The sequence below is a fragment of the Vicugna pacos genome, chromosome 6 (assembly GCF_048564905.1).
Source record: "Vicugna pacos chromosome 6, VicPac4, whole genome shotgun sequence".
In the NCBI taxonomy this organism is placed as follows: domain Eukaryota; kingdom Metazoa; phylum Chordata; class Mammalia; order Artiodactyla; family Camelidae; genus Vicugna; species Vicugna pacos.
The window spans coordinates 58,833,455-58,852,564 of record NC_132992.1 but is presented as its reverse complement, the minus strand read 5'-3'; the positions used below and the strand labels follow the sequence as shown (position 1 = coordinate 58,852,564).

General features: G+C 37.6%; 1 protein-coding gene and 2 long non-coding RNA genes across 7 annotated transcripts in view; 2 read left to right on the top strand and 1 right to left on the bottom strand.

Moving 5' to 3' along the window:
• Positions 1-2,951, top strand: part of LOC140696941 (uncharacterized) — a 56,193-nt gene extending 53,242 nt beyond the window's left edge. Inside the window, exon 5 of the long non-coding RNA XR_012073647.1 lies at positions 1,969-2,951. This is a non-coding gene — a long non-coding RNA (uncharacterized lncRNA). The remainder of the gene's footprint in view (positions 1-1,968) is intronic.
• ARID4A (AT-rich interaction domain 4A) overlaps positions 1-7,614 on the bottom strand; it is a 52,643-nt gene extending 45,029 nt beyond the window's left edge. For 3 of the 5 annotated variants that reach the window (XM_031679083.2, XM_015235534.3, XM_072963129.1), the window contains exons 1-5: positions 7,476-7,614; positions 6,324-6,380; positions 4,399-4,509; positions 2,549-2,614; positions 1,484-1,574 (exon numbers count right to left, since the gene is read on the bottom strand). In XM_031679083.2, the coding sequence (XP_031534943.1) occupies positions 1,484-1,574; positions 2,549-2,614; positions 4,399-4,509; positions 6,324-6,329 (274 nt within the window). In that variant the 5' untranslated portion in view covers positions 6,330-6,380; positions 7,476-7,614. Of the gene's footprint in view, positions 1-1,483; positions 1,575-2,548; positions 2,615-4,398; positions 4,510-6,323; positions 6,381-6,482; positions 6,668-7,468 lie in introns of all 5 variants that reach the window. The other 2 variants (XM_072963128.1, XM_031679084.2) reach the window with 2 other exon arrangements.
• Positions 7,615-8,003: 389 nt separating this feature from the next.
• Positions 8,004-19,106, top strand: LOC140696938 (uncharacterized). Its single transcript, XR_012073638.1, has 3 exons — positions 8,004-8,216; positions 9,277-9,332; positions 17,706-19,106. It is a non-coding gene; the product is annotated as an uncharacterized lncRNA (long non-coding RNA).
• The last annotated feature ends 4 nt before the right edge of the window (positions 19,107-19,110 follow it).

Here is a 19,110-nt window from a genome sequence, read left to right as displayed (position 1 = left end):
GCTTAATATATGAATCATATGCAATTAAGGTTCTAAGCTCTTTGAGAACAAAAATTGTATTATTATTTCTTCTGTAATTACCTACCACAGAAAATCATCATAGAGAAGGCTCAGTAGCAATAGCTCTTAGAAATTTTAAAATGTCATTTATGTAAAGGATACAGATTGCTATTTGTAAATCTAAAATGTGAAGACCTGAAAAGTATTGCTTCTGCAGAAGCATAAGCATTATATCAGTAAAATTTCACAAGTATCATGAATGCAACCTTGATACTGAGCACCAAATAGCATTAATAGTATTATTTGAACATGCATCATACAACTTCCCATGACTCTGCACACATCCACTCCTGTCATTTTTATCACTGCCTTATTTAATATAGCAAAATTGTATTTACTTAATCTTTAAAAGTTAACATTAGGCTTAGTTTTTAAATCTCTAACAACTGTCAAGAGCGACAACTAAGCCTCCTAAAAATGTATCGTTCAGAATAATAGCACCATTGTGAACCAACATCAACTTCTAGGAGGTCCAAGAAGAATAAAAAAGGTTAGAAAATAGTAGTTACATACAGAAAACTGCTACTATTAACAGAAGGCACAGAGTAAGACACAGGAAGTACAATTTTCAACCAAAGCATGTTCTTCACAGTTTTGAGCATCAACTAGAGATAAATGATTTTTACCCAAAGCAAAAAATCAAGTACACTAAAAATAAATCTAAATGGTCATTTCTTTTCCTTCTACAAGGAAACCACAACATTATAATTACATCTCTTATACCAAGACATAGATGTAAAAATCAAACAATGCTATAGGTGTTCAGTGTAAAGCAAAGGACTGGATGTTATTCACAGGACTGTGTGGTCTGAAAAGACTGAGGAGATTTGGAAATGTTAATCATTGCTATTCTCATCAACATAATGATAGCAACTATATAGGTACTACATTTAGGTTTCAATCTACATGTATTATGACACTTGTTGCTACTCACCACAGTAAAGTTTTTTAAAGCCAGTGCAATAGGCCTGAATCTATTCTAGTCAGAATTTTTTTACTCTATAAATTTTGTGGTAACATCTACATTACCCATATATAAAATAGGCAGCAATAAAACAAAAAACTGCAACTATGCAATTTTAATTGTAATTACAGGAAAAGTTTAAAAGTCTGATTATTTAAAATACTAAGTTATATTGCATTTTCTAATGGAAGAAAACCATATAAATTTACTTTCTTTAAAAGAACTATCATGATAACCTAGAAAAGAAGTATATTCCTGGATGAAACAGCCATAAGTGGCTATAGTAATCATAAAAAGATAAGTATGTTTTTATCACCAAGGTGTCATTAGAATTTTAGCCATTTACGTCAAGTAAATTGACAGGAAAAAAATACATATTTCTCTGCTAACATAACGATTCAATGTATTTACAAAAAAGAGGGCTATGAAACACCCAAATTAAATTTCTTAACTACTTACCCACAGTATACCAACTAGCATCTGTCAACTTGCTGATAACAGCTTCCTGAAAGGATCCATCAGATGTCCTTGTTTCAACAATAGCTCCAACCTAAAAAACAAAATCGAAATTTCATCACCAATAAACAAACCAAATCACTCCTACCAACTATATGACCTGAGTACAAAAAAATCTATTTATGATCATTCTACCTTTTAATGGCTTAAATCTCTATCTTTTATGGTGTTTATACATTTATCATGCAATCCAAGCCCCACATACTTAGGCATCGATAAAATAGTTATTATTACCCCGATTTTACACATTGAAAATTGTGGCCCAGTAAGAGAAAATAATTTGCAAAAAAGTCCAGGATGAGAACCCAGTCTTTTAAGTATTATTTAATAATTTTTTTTATTACATTATATTGACTTCAAGAAAACTGTAGAATGTAAGAACCGAAAAACCACAAGATAAAAAACATAGCTTCAATTTTCTTTTACAGAAATACTGAATACTGGATTCAGCATTTGTATTTAAGGGACCTTTTAGATAAAGGTTCACCTGGAAACAGAGGGATGAACCAGTTGACCTTCTTTCAGCTTCCAGACCTTTGTATATCAGATATTAACTGAAGTGGTACTCTGACATAACAAAGATTTATTACATAAACAAATGGCCAGAAATGGATGGAAAACATAATATAGGTATTCATTAAATTGAATTATTAAGTCAACATAGTTTACTTGGTAAGTTAGAACAACAGAAGATTCAGATTTATGAAACTCATATATTACTTAGTAAGCTAAACATCTGTGGTAACAGTATGAAAAACAAAATGAAGTATTCCAATCCAAGAATTCCAAAAAAGGTAGCTGAAACTCATTTAACATTCTTACACTAAGGATACAGCCATTGCAATATCATAACTTATAGTAACTGTTCAACACCTCACTTATATTTTTGTTTTCTGATTAACATTCTTACAACATTTTTAAAGTGTGTCTACAAATGTAAAATTCAATAAATCACTGTATGAATTTATGATTCACCATTTCAGATTTAGAACTGTACAACATACGTACTCTTAAAGGACCCTTTACTTGGTCATCTTGCACCAATTGTGTAGTATTATCCTGTTTCAGGAGTACCTAAAAAACATTTTTGCACAATAGTTCGCATATTACTTTTAAAAGAATACATTTATGGTAACACTGTAACAAAAATGTCTGTTTTCTTAGCATCCTATGGTTACCTTTGGTATTATACTTTTTACATTGTCTTGTATTTATGTTTACTGTCTCATTAACTGTGAGCCCCTTGAGGGCTAGAGTCCTCCTTCATCACTATATCCCCAGCAGTTAGCAAGTGTCAATGCGTATTAAGGGCACTTAAATGTTTGCTGAATTAACTATAGAAGATTTATAATCTGTAGTGTTTATTGTAACACCTTAAAACTGCCTTCACTGCTTTTTATTAACAACCTATAAAAAGTTCTGTCAACAAGTATATATAAAACAAACCAAAAAGTATCAAACTTTATTGTCTACATGCAAGGTAAATAAATTAAAACCAGTGCTCTTCTGGTCCTTTATTAAATATACCTGAATAATAATCTGATATGCAATTCAATCACATGTAGGTGCTTCTTTCGACTACAGATTCCCCCACATACGGTGGAGGAGCAAATACCCAAATAAGGAGAAACATCAAATTCTAGGTAATTTATGTATGATAAGACCTCCCCAATCACTGTATTGGCTTTAAATTAATTGAGTAAATCTATAAAGAGCCACAATACTAACAAAAAGTTAATTCCACATAAGTATGTAGTAATCAAATCCTGTATGGCTGACATAGTAAAAAGGCTACATAAAACAAGAAATGAATGTCAAATGATGTCTTAGTAATACTTGAAAAGTTTCACCAGTAGATGAAAATTTAAACAGAAAGTTTAAAGTAGTCATAGATTTTGTCTATTTGTCTACCACACAAATCACACTCCTCTGGTTCAGTGGTTCTCCAACTTCAACATGCATCAGAAACACTTGGGGGGCTTGTTACAACACAGTCATTGGGCCCTATCAGAATTTGCTTAATTTTAAACACGTTCTCAGGTGAGGCTGATGCTGCTGGTCCTGGGCCACACTTTGACAATCACTGTTCATTCATTCATTCAACATATTCTGAATGCCAAGTGTGTATCAGGCACTACTCCAGGTATTGGGGATGGAACAAGGCAAACACTTCCTCCTTTCATATGTAAGTGAAAAGCAAACTGAAAGTACAGCATGATCCAAAAACAATAACAACAACAACACTGTTACAGAAAGCACCACACAAAATCTGGTAGAACGTATCAAATCTCTATGGAGTAGTATCAAAGAGGACTTGCATGAACTTTATTCTACAGCTCTCAAACGTTGTAAACAAGGGCTTTTAACCCCTCAGTACTTTCCTCAGTTTCCAAACAGTGTACAGGAAAAATGCATTAACTTTTTTCTATCCATAAAATCATCTTAAAAATAAAATTCTTAAATCATTTTTAATGCCATCTTGAAATTATCATTCACACTGTATTGTTTTTCCTAATCACTTGAAATCGTCTCTACCTGCATAATGTGAAAGGTGAGAAGATAAACTATAGCCTAAGTAAGCATGCTACCACAAACAGGAAAGATCCAAATGATGGAAAGTATCATGAGTACAATATTTTCATAGAAGCACTTTGGAATATTCTCTCATTTTGAGTTATTTCTCAATTCTTAATGTGCTATTCCTATAGTTTTACATATAACAGTGCTTTCATACAGCAATGATTTAGTAAGTGAAGTAATTAATGATTCAATAAATAAAATGTTGATTTGCAGTCTCCCCACCCCCAACTCTCTTCAATCGAGTAAATAAAGCTGTTGCATTAAAAAAGAAAAATTACCTTAACTTTTACCAGCCTTTTCACAGTCTTAATTTTTGCCTCACAGAAGGCACCTCGGTACTTGGCACTGACATCAGTTCCCACTGTCAGGTAGGCAGGCTCATCCGCCGCCTGATGAAAGGAACACAAAACGTCAATGTCACTACTATTTCCCCTGCTCCAACCACAAGTCTCATCAAAAGGTTCTGTAGTTAAAGTAATAGGGACATTAATAGTATTTGCTTATTAATATCATTACGTAATTTGAAAAATACCCCTAAAGCAAACACTTTATTAACAATTCTTTATTTTATAAACTGTATCTTGCTAAAATAAAACATTTTAAATTGTAACTTGAAAGTATCAGTAGGGAAACATAATGTTTTTCTTCCAGCTACAAAATAATTCAACAATTTTACAATTTATTTAAGAAATGAAAAAATAAGAAAAATCAGAAAAGGTATGTTCATACTAAGTGTCTCATAAAGCTAAATTATTTAATAATGGCCTCCTGAAATTTGTTTTCAAACTAAAAGAAATATTGCTATTAAAATTAACAATAATACTACATAAGTAAATGTTTATTAATACAGCTACATAAAGACATCTTTTTAGATACACTAACTGTACAGAAAGGAAATGAAGCCCATCCTTTGATAAAGAGAGCATTATTGAGAAAAATCGTTGGCTAAAAGCTGCATTTTAAAGGTTTTTGTCTAAATTAGCTGATGATCAGAGATATGACCCAATGGCTCAGAACTTGCATCCATACCTCATTTACCACACTAATCTCAGTATACAAAAAAAAAAAAAAGCTTCACAAAGAAACATCTACTTTTAACAAATGGCCACGATCAAGAATGATACATTGAAAGATGTGAGACATTTCACTCCACCATTCATTTTAATCTTGACAGTAACAGAACGATTGCCATCTACCATTTTACCAACGTTTTTAAAATTTAATAAGTGTATTCATACAAGCTCAAATCAACATCGCTAAGTGCAAAGGTGACAGTGTACACTTTAGAGAAATACTTTCAAGTAGAAAATTATTTCTCAGTTTCTAAGTTTTCCCAAATAACGTTAAAGAAGGTTACATGTGCCACTCCAAAGAAACAGGAACGGAAGAGAAAATTTGAAAAATACTGCATTTCAGAGCTTAATACATTGAAACAGTAAGGAATCAAGTATCTTTTAAAGTTGGTGCATTTACAAATAATGCAAATCGAAGAGAAACACTTTTGGCAAATAAATATCTGACCTGAAACATTCAATGCCAGAGAAATGTAGGATGCTATACCTTCCTTTCCCTTTAAACATCACATACGATGTTTGCAGTATTAGTTGTCTTCTGAAGAGTATTTTCAGGTCGGATATATGTTTAAAATATTTACTATAACGACTGAACTAAAGTTAAGCATTATTAATTATAGTAATAATATATAAAAACTTAATTTTAGTTCACCTTTAAATATTTTAGCCACAGAATTTCACTTTATCCCCAGAAGAAATGGTATCTCCCTTATACAATCCACACATTCCTTCCTTAGAAAATCGTACTGGCACTGGGGACAAAAAAAATTTTCAAAAAATCCCCCAAAGAACCAAAGCAGGACAAAAGATTTACTTCTGCAAAGGTTGCTGCCAACACAGGAAGTGTTTAAAAATACTAGCCCAATGGACAACAATGGAAAGCCTGCACCAGCCTTTCCAAAGTGCTAACTGCTTCGAAGAGGGGCTGAACTGACCGCATTTAGACACAATGATCATTTCTCACCCATTCAACACGTCCTCATTTTCAGAAAGCGCTGCTTAGGAGAGAGATCATTTCTGAGTAGCAAAAAAAAGAAAGAAAGAAAAAAGGAAATGACATTCCACAGCACCAGCCTCACGCCAGGCAGTGTCCAGGGCGCGAGCTTCAGAGCAGCGTTGACTCCACTTACCTTCATTTTTATTGGTGATCTGTGGGGTTCCAGCTCAACGAGCTATCTTCTCCGTCGCTAGAAACACGGGGAAAGACAGGCACAGAATCAATCAACAGAGGGGAGCGACCCGGAGAAAGAAAGTAAACAAACGCCAGCGGGGAGGGGCAGAACCCTCACCAGTGAAGGGCTAAGATCCCCCGGAGGGCAGCCAGGACGCAGGAGCGGAGGGGGCGGCGAGAACCCCACGGGCGCCAAAGGGCAGCGGGTTCCGCCGCGGAGTTCTCCAGCGGCCCACCGCGCCCCTGCCTCGGCTCGCCACTTTGACCCGGAATGCTCAACTCAGAGCCCCAGGACGGTTCGCCCTGGAGAAGGACAGGGCACCTTTTGGGTTTCCCCGGATCCCCCGCAGGCGCGGTCGCCGGGCTTCAGGTCCGCCGCCCCCCGGATACCCCGACTTCGGCCCGCGCCCCGCCTCCACTGCTCGGCCCCCTCGGCCCGCCCCGGGCCCGCGGTGGCGGCAGCGGAGTGTCACGGCGCCATTGCTCTCCTTCCTCGGCTCTGCACCATGTCAGGAAGGAGAAGCGCTTCTTCACCCGAAGGGGCAGGGGCCGCGGCCTTCAGCCCGGAGGCGCGCAAGGGAGGAAAGACCCGCGAGGGGGAGCAGGCGGGGGGGGGGCGGGCGGAGAGGAGGAGGGGAGGTGGCCCGGACAGGGTGTGGGAGGGGAGGGGAGCCGCACAGCGGCAGCCGCCGCCTCCTCCCCGCGCCCGCCTCAACTTTTTGTACAGCCCCGAGCGGTACCAGCCCCCAGTCTCCCGGGTCCTGCCACGGACTCCACAGGGGAGGACGCGCCGCCGAGTTGGGGACCGGCTTCCCCAAGTAGCCCGCTCCTCGCCGCGCGAAAGCAAACTTAGCGGCGCGGCCAGCCCCACAGCCATTTTCCCGGGGACCCGGGGCAGCGGCCGAGGAGGCAGCTGCGGCGGCGGTTCCTGCAGTTGCTGCCGCTGCCCCACGACCTGCCGCTTCCCCTGCGCTCGCCGCCCCGCTTGCCTAGCATCCCACTCCCCACCTCCAAAGCTTCCAACTGCACCGGGACCCCGGGCAGTAGCACCAGCTGCTAGTGCAGCTTCGTCCATTCAGTATCCCCCGCTTCCCTTCTCCCTACCTACTACCTGCGGGTGAAGTGCGCGCTGTCAGCTCCCGTGTCCTCCGCCCCACTGACCCCCGTGGGCCCCCGTCCGGGCAGTACCACTCCCGGCCGCGGCAGCAGTTCCTGCGCCCGGTTCCCCACTCGCCCGATTTACTGCCACAATCCACCAAATAACAAGCTGTTGAGCAGACTCGCTTCTACACGAACTCCTATTGGCTGCTCATGACGCCGAAGAGTTTCGGATTGGAGCTCGCTACCTGCCGTCCTCATTGGATGTAGCTCTGAAACTTCATGGATTGGTGCGAAAAACAGCAGGTAGGACATCTTCCACTTGTGATTGGCTGTCTCCGAAGACTAACGTTACTGGAGAATCAGGTATTGAGTAAGCAAGTCCTGAGAAATGATTGGTAAAGACGACTCCGGATGTGCTTGACTGAGCACTGATTGGTCAATTGAGGGGTCAGGAAGAGCAGTTCCGCACTAGGATTGGAGATGGAATGTCCCATGGAAACCGAACCCGGAGCTGCGGCCAGGACTTGCACGGGGGCGGGGCAGGGTCTTTCCAAGGCGCCTGCGCCGAACCAGCTTCTCGGCGCCATTTTGTCTGGGCAGCGGTGGCCGCAGCACTATCGCATTTTATGTTTCTGGCTAGGCGAGAGCGGAGTCTTCATCCTGTAGATTCACTTTACGGCAGCACCCATCCACCGTTCCCCCCAGGACAGCACCTAGTGAAGGCTGGAAGAGTCGTGGGTCTGTCAAAAAGGTCAGTTGGAAGCTATGACTGTCCAGTGGACTGGGGGATGGCGCAGCTCTAGCGGCACCGGCACCGGAAGTGAGGGGGCCGCGCGGCAGCCATGGCGGAGGGAGTTCTGTCTGCGGCGGGGTGGGGAGCAGGGGGCGGGCTGAAAGGGGGCGAGGCTTCCTCTCCCGCTGCCCCAGAGAAAGGGGCGGAGGGGACGAGTGCGTCTTTTTCCCAGGGCTGGTCCTTTTGGCTCCTCTCGGGACTGTGAGAGATTTTTCTGGATTCTGCCCATCTCAGAGCAGTGCTTTCTCCCTTTGGAAGTGGGTTTCGGGAGCTTGTCATATTCTGCAACCAAGTGCCACCGGCTGTGGGCGCGTCCTTGATTAAGAAGAGGAAGGCGAGGTTCTTAGACCCATCGTGCATGGGGAGAGGTATTGCCGCGTGCTCCTCACGCGGTTAAGCGATGAGGAAACGAAAGGAAACGCTGGGTTTTGGGGTGCTGAGGAGTTCGCTTGCTCGCACAGATGCCGCTCCTCTGACCATAGGAGACTGCCACACTCATGAGGCTTATGCTGCTTTTTGAAAGGAAATGGCAGTGGTTTTGCAGGGACTGAAAACACCTTAGATAAAAGGACCTCCCCCATAGGACTTTGTTCAGGGCAGCCATTAATCTTGTTCTACTAGCAAAGTCTTGTCCTCTGTTAAATAAAGCAAAAACGCATTTGAAATGGCGAAAATAGAGTAATAGTTGACAAGTTGTTTTAAAGAGTGAAATAAATCCATGGACCATTATCCACGCTGACCAAGTTTACTCGTTAAGAAAACCTTTTAACGAATTGAGTCAATTTTTCATTTCAGCGATGACTTTTCTTAGTTACTAACCAAGAAAATGGAATGCATGTTGGTATTTCTGTTAAATGACCTAGTCATACGGATCTGAATGGCTGCTTAAAATTATCCTCATATTTCTGTTTTGAACCTATTGCTGTATTGGTGGGGCTCCACACTAGAAAATGATTGAGTGATTTAAGAATTTATTGGGTTGAGGTTTTTTGGTTTTGTTTTGTTTTGTTTTTGGCAGTTGGTCTGAAGAAAACTGGACAGTTTCAGAGACGAATATCCGAAAGTGTTACTGAGGTGAGTTTTGATATCTGTAAAAAAAAAAAATCTTTAGAAAATTCGTGAGACAGCCTGATCAGGTTTTTTTGTATGGATCAGTAAGTAAAACCATAAATAGCAAAATGGAAGAGAAGTAGTTGAAAAGTGGTCAGGGGTTCAAATGAGTGTATAATTAGCTTCCTGATGTGATACTTTAGAATGAAGTCTCAGAATTAGGACATACTTAATGAATTTGTTTATCCATTCATGCCATTCCCATTTCTGGGGTTTTAAGTACTTAATATTTTCATCAAGGAATAATACGAACATTTTAGTGATTTTTTTTTTCCTCCCTATTTAAAAATTTGGCATGTAGGAAAAATATTTAAGTAAGAATTTAGAAGTGAAGCGATTTTTTTTTTCTCTTAAGAAAATTATAAAACGATGCTGCTGAACGTCCCAGCTAGGGCAAGGGTAATCAATCACCTGTAATTCTACAACCCAACTTAAAACTTTTGTTATCTGATCCAAATAATGCATGTCAGTGGGCATTTGGAAATTACCAAAAAGCCAAAAGAAGAAAACAGAATCTCTTGTATTGCCTCCTGCAAAAGGTGATTACCATTTATACTGTAGTTGTACATTATATAGAGGGGTTTCTCATTTTCTCTGGTTTTGTTTTACAAAACAGAGATCATTCTGTCATTGTATTCATTTTGTCATTCAGGTTTTTTCTTTATGGAAAATATTAGGAGCATGCTAAGTATTTTTCATGGCCTCATTGTGTTCTGCATAGATGTACCATAATTTATGTAACCTGACCTCTTAATATTTCTATAATAGCAGTAATATGTCTGAATATCCTTGCTCATGTCTTACAAAATATTTTGTCTAAGAACTGACATCTATGGCTGACGTTTCTAGGCATTTAGATCTTTCCTCATATCCCTGATTATTTCTTTAGAATGAATTCCCAGAAGTGGAAATACAAGGCCAAAGGGATTATACTGTTGTCCATCAGAAAGTTTTTGCTCTTACTGCACTTGCATTTGTTGTCATTTTTCCTTTTATTACTTCCCCGCCCCCAACTTTCTTTTTAATTTAGTTTTATTTTTGAACTTTCTCTCCTGGGTCTCAGTTTATCCAAGTAAAATTGTTACAGTCTTTTAAATCACACATAGAGTGAAATAAACTTGAGAATTTATTTAGACCTTAGGAGTAATTTCTTAAAACTAATTTATTTTTTGTTCTAGAATAGTTAGGCATTTATACGGTGAAACACTTTGCTACAGTAGTGCACTTAGAGGGTACTAAAAACAAATTGTTTTTTATGGTAGAGTTAGTTGAGTTTAACTATGTTTCCTCATAGCCTGCCTTAAAGTTTTCCATTCTTACCTGCATTCTCTTGGCGCTCTTGTACCTTCACAGGACCCTTTACGTCCCTCTCTTCACAATGTTTTGTATTTGGCTCTTCCTGGTCTTGAGACTCTACTCCCAGAGAGTAACAATTGCAGTTTTAATCACTGTTATGTTTCCCTACATCAGGTGCACGATAGATGCTCTATCAATATTTCTTATCAATCTTTATGCATCTTTAGTATACAAGATATGTGAAATAAGCTAACTTATGTTTTTCTTCATAGTAGTTCTCTCCTGAAAATTCATGATGTTCTGCAGATGCTGTCTTAACTTTCAAAAATTTATTGGTGTTCCAGAACTTGATTTAATACTGAATTGACTTGTAATCGCTAATATAACATAGATTTATGAAACTCATTAAGAAGTTATTCATGATTGTTTTCTCAATTTTTTTAAGGATTTTATGATACCATAATGGAAGGCAACCATAGATGAATATTAATTAAACAGTCACTAAATCATCTCTTAGGAATAAATGAAGGAAAATTTTCATAGAATTTTGTAACCTATTTCAGTGAGCCCAAACTGGTAGAATAATGTTTCCTACAAAATCAAAGTTGTTAAATTTTTAGTAATTTTTTATAAAGAAAAACTGTTTTGAGAGCAGAATGTTTTATTTGGTCAAGGATCAAGTGAGGCTATATATTTAGCATCCCAACATATTTTTGGACAAGCCTCAAAATTAGAACATACCTATGGATTTTTTTTACCCATTCATGTGGTTGCCATTTCTGGATTTTTAATTACAGAACACTGAACATTTTCATGATTTTTAAGATTTTAATCCATGGTAAAATACTTGACATACAGAGATCTCATCAGGAACAATGTTTGGAAGTGAGGCAGACCAGTCTGTTCTGAGTGTGTGGACTATATAGCATACTCAAAACAAAAAAAAGTCTTTGTTTTCTAGCGTAAGCCTCATTTTGTGAAAAAATGAAACGGTGTCCCAGTCTTAAAAAGACCTGGATCTGCTATCTGTTGAAAATTCTGTTTCAGGTATGCAGTTTTACTTAACTATTCTTTAGTAATCAAGATTGGCCGTGTTACTATTATATGTATCTCTTTTGAAAAATGATAGAATTTGCTCCATTGTATAGTTTATTTCTGTAAATGTCTGTGTTGGAGAAGTAGAACAGATTGTTACGTTGAATGTAGCTGCTTTTCTAGTGATTTTGTTATTTTTTGGAAAGTTACATAATTTGCTTATTTGCAACCAAACCAACCTTTGCAATTTCTGTGTAGTCTAATGCCTTATTAAATGTCATTACTTTCTTAATGGTCACATGAAGTCATATTGCCTATGGGGTCCCTACCTGGGGATAAGGCATATGCCGGACCTTACATTGTTTTCTTTATTCTGACTTTTGATTCCATTCTTCCAGTAGACTTTTTGTGCTTTTATTAGGGCTTTCTTATTTCTGATTTTTAAAGTACAACTTGAAAAAAAATAGTTAAAGTGGATTAGTAAGTAAAATAGGTGCAGGAAAACTAGATGAGTCTCGAACGAAGTTAAAGAGGTTAGTTTCTCATTCTTTTTTTTCTTCCAGTTTTATTGAGATAATTTACATATAGCATATGTTTTCTTCCCTGCTGTTTAGCAAGGGAGAGTTTATGATTTTGTTACTAATCTTAGGTAATACTTTTTTTCCTTTTTCTCCTTCTGATTTGGCTTTTTAATCTGTTTTTATAAAACCTAAATAACCCTTTTGGGGTAATATATGAGCTTATGAAATTTGAGCTACTTTGTTATATATATTAAGACCATCATTGATATCATTTAAATAGGTATTAAAAAGTTTATCGTTAACACTAGCTTTGAGTTACAAAGCTATAATCTGTTTACAGGTTGAGATTTACAGATTGAGGGAAAAATAATTACTACATTCAGAAACAACGTTTGTGCATTTTTCAGCATTTTTAGTTTTTAGTGAATATGTGGTTGTGTGTATGTTTTCATTGCTTCTCTTTTATTAATCTCTTGCCTTGATATCTTTTATTTTTCGAAGATTAAGTCATTTGAATTACAGGATTTAGGTCTTCCCCAAACCCCAATTAGAATGATAACTTTTAAAATTGTTCAGAGATAGCAAAAAAGATACTTAGTTTTAGAATGTGTGGGTGTGGCCAGGGTATTTTGTGGAGATGGGTGGTTTAGGAAAAATTTCTTAACCTCTGCCTCATCTGTAAAATAGGGATAGTAATAGAACGGACCTGGTTGGGATTAGTAGTAAATGAGTTCAGTATATGTACAGTGCTTAGAATGATGCCAGGTATTAGGTGGTGGTGGTAGTGTGTATAGTGTTGCTACATAATGTCTCTCATTCCAGGAGAGTTTTAACAAAAAGTTCATTCTTTTTTTTTCTTTTAACAAAAAGTTCATTCATAGGTGTATAGTAGGTTCCAAGACAACACTTCATCCTAGCTATAGGTGGCCAATAGATGGTATAGCAGGCACTCCAAATGTTTAAACAAGACTGGAATTAAGGATCATCATTGCCTCAGGCATGAGGAACAGCTTACTTTTTACCAGATTGCTTAATTCCACCTGTGGCCAGGGGCCTTTCCCCACAGCTTGTAGCTTCTCCGGTTTCTTTGCTCTGTTTCTGCTTGAATGCCTTCTCTTCTTGGGGAGAGGCAGAACTGGTTCTGTCGTTCATCTCTTTGGGCTGCTTCAGGGACTCCTTGACACCTTCGCAGCTAGACATGGCACTTGCTAACCCTTCCCCAGACCCTGCCACTAGAAGCAGAGCTTCCTGTCCCACCCTCTGCGCCCATACCTCCCTATATACTGAAAGTAAAGCATCTAGAATCTTGCCTCCTATTCAAGAACTTCCAGAAGGTCATTGTCAACATCTCCCCAAACTTATTTTCTACTTCTTCCTTTCAGGTATTATTTGCTGCAGTCACACTAAAACTATGACGGCTCTCTTGTACAAGCTCCATGTTTTCTCACCTCTTTGTTTTCATTCATACTTTTCCAGCCATCTGTATTGTTGCCCTATTACTACATGTTCAAAAGCTGCTTTTTAAGTAAAGCTTTCCTTAATACCTCTGCAACTATAGGTAATCTGCCCATATGAATTTTTATATTTCCTTTTACATGATTCCTACCACTTTGTATATTTTAGCTTTTTGTCCATTTATATTCACTAAATTATGACATCTTACAGACAGAACTGTACCTATTCACCTTTGTAAGTTTAGAATCTGTCACAGGCCTTGGCTTTAGTAGGCACTCATTTGTGGACTCAAGGTTTATAAAAGGTATAGCAAGCTAAAAGGTGACATTTAGTGGACAAGTGCTTGCCTGTAAAAATGTGCTTTGTCAGTTTTTGTATACCAGGAACTCCTTGCCTGATCAGTTACTTCAAATGAGATCACTTGAGGTTTAGGAATTGGGTCAGATTCCAGAATGTGTAGAGAGTAGATAACTCTGGGGACTATCCATAGGTTAAGAATTTTCATTAGAATGATTTCTTACTGTTTTTTAAAGGATAATATGTCTAATTAACCACTAGAGGAGGGATTGTTTTTCTGACCATAGCTGATTTTTCTTAGATCTGCCCACCCACTGATCTTCCTCACCCACAGTGGTCCAAATTTGTGAAAAGTTTGGCCAGGACTAAGGGTACATTTGTTGCCAATAACAGAATATACAAACCACCTGATTCAGTTATTGAACCCATAATCTCACTCTACAAGCACCTTTTTCTTACCACAATACCATAATGCTTCTAGGCATAAAAGTAGGAATAGTCAGAATAGGAACAGGGTGGGATATTTCATGAGGACACTTACTTGATCTTTGGTTACTGTAATAGTAATGGAGTCTTTGCCTCTAGGTTTAGAAGAAATGGCAATGTGGGAAATAGGAACATAAGTGAAAATATCAGGCTCATAGTGGGCATTCATAGAGGTAGAGCAGCAACTATGTTCCCTTAGCTCAAAAATTCTCAGAAATTTTACAGTAGTTCAGTGGGATATTGGGTTGAGTTAGTGTCCTAATACAGAACACTGGATTTGAAGACCAAGTGCTCTGTCTTCTGATCATAAGCCTGTTCTCATTGGTTGGGATACATTACTCTATATGAGTGTTTGCTTTTAGAGTATAAGGGACAAACATTCACAGCTAGGTATTTACAACTCTTAATACTTAACAGTCCCACTTCACCATCTTTTTCAAAGAATTCCTAAGCATACTTCTGGTATTTAAGTATCAGAAAGGTTAACTAATACTTAACAACCCCTGAAAATCAAAAGTATCAGACATTGACTTGGTAATTTTAGCACTTAAAGAAGTTCCTGATATTCTTATCACATAGGATCAAATTGACAGAAACTTTAATGTCCTACCTACCTCACTGTTTTATATTAGTGTTCTGGTAAAACAGGTATTTCATAATAGCTAAGCAAGATCATTGATCAGTTTCATTATAGTGAAATTTCTATTTTGTGTGTTTACGTACTGCCCGTACAAAGAATATATGCAAGTACAGTGCACTCAAGTGTTTTCTCCTGTAGTCTTTTTTTTTTTTTAATCTGTTGTGACCCACAAAGTTGATTTCATGATTTACTCTGGGTCTGAACCTGCTTTTGCAGAGTAGGCAAATGCACTAGATAATCATAATGCTTTTCATTTATTTGGTGGTTTTAACATTTACTAGGCACTTTGATATACTGCTGTACCCTTAGGTGTGATAGTTTAAAAGTGAAGATACAAAGTAATTGTTACCTGAAAATGCTTCTAGTTGTTTCAACAGCAGTGGAATTGAGAGTGGGGAAAGCAGCTGGAAGAACTCATGGGGGAGGAGGCATTCTTTTTTCCTTTTGTAAGTTTATGATATGTTTGGTAGTGTGTTACTGACTGCTAATCCTAATGTCCCACTTAGAGGTGTATATTTATATTTTTTTGTAGATAGGATATTGTATTTATATTCAAATTCTACAGCAAGCATAAACAAAAAATTTTCGCGAAGTAGGTTCCTTCAGACTAAACCCGAATTCTGGTTTTGTTTTGAATCTTTGTGTCTTCACATGCAGTCACAAAACTCCTTTCAGTGTTTGTTTAATTTGGAGGGATGTTCTTATGTGAAGGAACGTAACAAAAAGAAAAGTCATCTTCCTGTTTTTTATTCCTCCATGCATCATACGATACTGTCTTTTTAAGGCCTTTAAATTGTCAAGGGAACCTTGGTAACCAAGGGAAATTTTTGCTGTTTTCTTCTCAAATTTGTAGTTCTGCATTTTATTACAGTTACGAAGAACTACTGTTACCAGTAAATACTTAAGCCACAAAACTTGCTTCTCTATGCTGCTAAGTACTTCCTGTTTTGTCAGATTTCCATTTAGGGGAAAGAATGGATTTAGAGTAGACAAGCCTGAGTTTCACGTTCAAAGCATCTCTTCTGAAATTCATTTTGGAAGCTGTCCAAAAATCTAGATTGGAGGGGTGACATGTCATGTCTACACATTAAGTCATTCATCAGAAAGCTTCATTTGGCTTCGTATCATGAAAGAGTTTTGGAGAAGGAAGAAAAACTCTGTTGTCAGAAATAATTAGTGTATGACTTGCCAACATTGGTGGCAGGCCTTTTAGGCTTTCTGTGTCAAATGTATTTTAGTTTTTTAATGAGTCATTACATCGCCTGTGAAGGAAGTGTATCTGTTCATTTCTAGTAGACTTTTCCTTTAGAAATATGTAAGAACTGCATTCAGCCACATTTACTCTTATTTTCAGTAGGACAGGTGAAATGTCAAATGGTGATTAGAATAGAAATGGAGTGAATAGTGAATATTTTCCGGGGAAAGATTGCAGTAAAATGATGTTAATCTTTTGTTAGTAAAATACAACATTTAGATATAAACAATTAATAATTATCTGTCACATTTTTTATCCTATGAAATGAACTTCTAATTAGGTGTTAATAGAAGATGTTAGTAGAACATACTTTCAGTGTAAACCTAAATCACCTCATATTGCTGGTAAGGGAATCCATCTTGTGTTAAGGGTTTTTTGCAGTGCTGGAACCAAGCCCTTAGATAATGTTTTCTTTGACCATATTGACCTGACCTGTCTTAATCAGAGCTGTTTCTCTTTTTTTTTGACCTGTCAGTAAAATATGAAAAATGCTTTTTAATCTCTGAACACTTGCAAAATTTCTTCCTTATCAGCACCCTGGCTCTTTGTCCCTCATGTTGGAAATGTTTAGAGAGCTGATGCTGAATCATCAGATACTAGAAACCATCTATAAAGGTTTTACCAGATACTTCCCTTTTTATCATGTAGGTATGTGCTCCTATTTCTGAGACATGTATTTCTTTAAAAATCCATTGGGGAAAAAAAAAAAATTTCCTGAATACCCATCATGCCCTACAGCTTCATCCTTCATTCTCTTGAAACACTATAATAAAGTAACTATGTCTGTTGCTATATTCTCCTTTTAACAAGCAGTGTCAAAATCAGCAAGTCTTAAATTTCACTGTATTCATAAGCATTACATCAGTTTGTTGTTCAACATACAGATTCCTGGGCCTCGCTTCAAGTCTATGGAGAATTCTTATGCAGGTGGTCTCTGAACTAGATGGAGAAACATTTATCTACCATATGCATTCCCTTCTTCCGCAGGTGGTGGGAGTCCTTAGGAAAGACCAGTTAAGAAATAGCCTAGGCTTGGCAAATACAATATGAATATGGTAGAGTGTGGGAAAGTAAGAGGTCCAGTCTAGGTTTCATTTCCAAAGGTGAGAGATTCCAAAGTTAGAGAAACCATATTAGAATTGAGTGTTTTACATTAAGACTTGATTTTTTCATTTGTGGATTTCTTCTGATTTCTTAACAGCACTTTGGTAAGGGGATTTTTTTTTTAAATGAGTACTAATTTGTAATCTTAATTTGCTCTTCAAACCTTAATTGGAAGAGTATTTTAAATGTTTCAATCAGTTGAACATTACTGATGGCCTACAACATGATTTTTCTCATTTATTTTTCAGGTTCCTTTATAAATAACAGGAATGAAAGCAAATGGATAGTTGTATCAGATAAGTGCTTTTATAGTCTAAGTATATTCTATTATTTATAATCTCTAAGCCAAAACTTTTTTCTTTAAAATTTTTTTTACTATTTTTTTTTAGGTACCAGTATCAAGAATGTTTATGGTAATAAGGTATTCAATCTTTTCTGAAAATAAATTTATAATCTTGTCAAAGTAAAATGTACCAGCTTTTTTTTCCCCTCACAGACTAATCATATCCTAATGGTGTAGTTACAAAGTGCTCCTACAGATGAACCTAGATTATTTTTAATCCTGTGTATAGCATGTATGAAAATAAATTGCTTTCCTCTTATAATAGCTGAAAAGCTAGGTATATCTACTTAAGTAGTTTCAGATTTACCTGATGTATGTTTTGAGGGGGCTTAGCTGCTCAAATTTAGGTTTCTCTAGAACCATCGTCTATTCTTTTAAAGAGTGTTAAATATACTGATGTGAATTTAAGAACAGAGTTACAGCACTGTAAAACAGCATCGATTCATGTGCCTTTTATACTTTGGAAGTTGGAAAAGTAAAGAATGGATAGATACTGGCTTAGGATAGTTAGTTATCTGTCTGTAGGTAAATCTAACTTAATGTTGTTTAGGTGTTTTGTCCAAGGCCACTGGTGTCATTCTGAGTTAAATGTATCAGTTGTAAAATATAGCAGGTAATTTTACGTAAAAGCAGCCATGATAATGAGATACTGGTTTTGAGTTGTTTGTATAGTAGTTAATTATTCATGTATAATGATTTGCTATTTCAACTATACAGATGCTCAAAGTCCAGCAACACCCTGCTGCTAATTCAATGACTAGATTACCTTCTTAGGAAAGCATAACAGTTGAGTGGAGTGACACTGGCATGAGCCCAGTAAAGGGTGGGTGGATGGGTGTGTGTGTGTGGTGTGTGTGTGTGTGTGTGTGTGTGTGTGTATGTGTGGTGTGTGTGTGTACCTGGCATACTTGGCCTGAGTTCAAATTGTTTCTTCCTGCTGTGAGTGCTACTGTTCCTTGAAGGCTGTGATACTGAGTATTCCACTTGGTAACAGTTCCGGTTACAGAGCACTTCCACATATTTCTGATTTATTTTTTAGCATAAAATTTATGGGTATTTTTATTTGAACTTCACAGATTAAGAAAAATTTTAAGTGACAGAATAAGGACTTTGTGGATCCTTATTGAAATCCACTCAAAAGAAAAATAAAATTCTTGACTCTCCAACCTGAAACTTCTTTCTTGTGCATCACACCTAAAGGTTACCAGTAGCTGATGGCCAGCAGTCATCTCAGTAAATACAAAACTGGGCAGTGGTATCAATTAATTGCCTACTAGGTTGCTTGGTACTTTTTATACAACGGCCCAGCA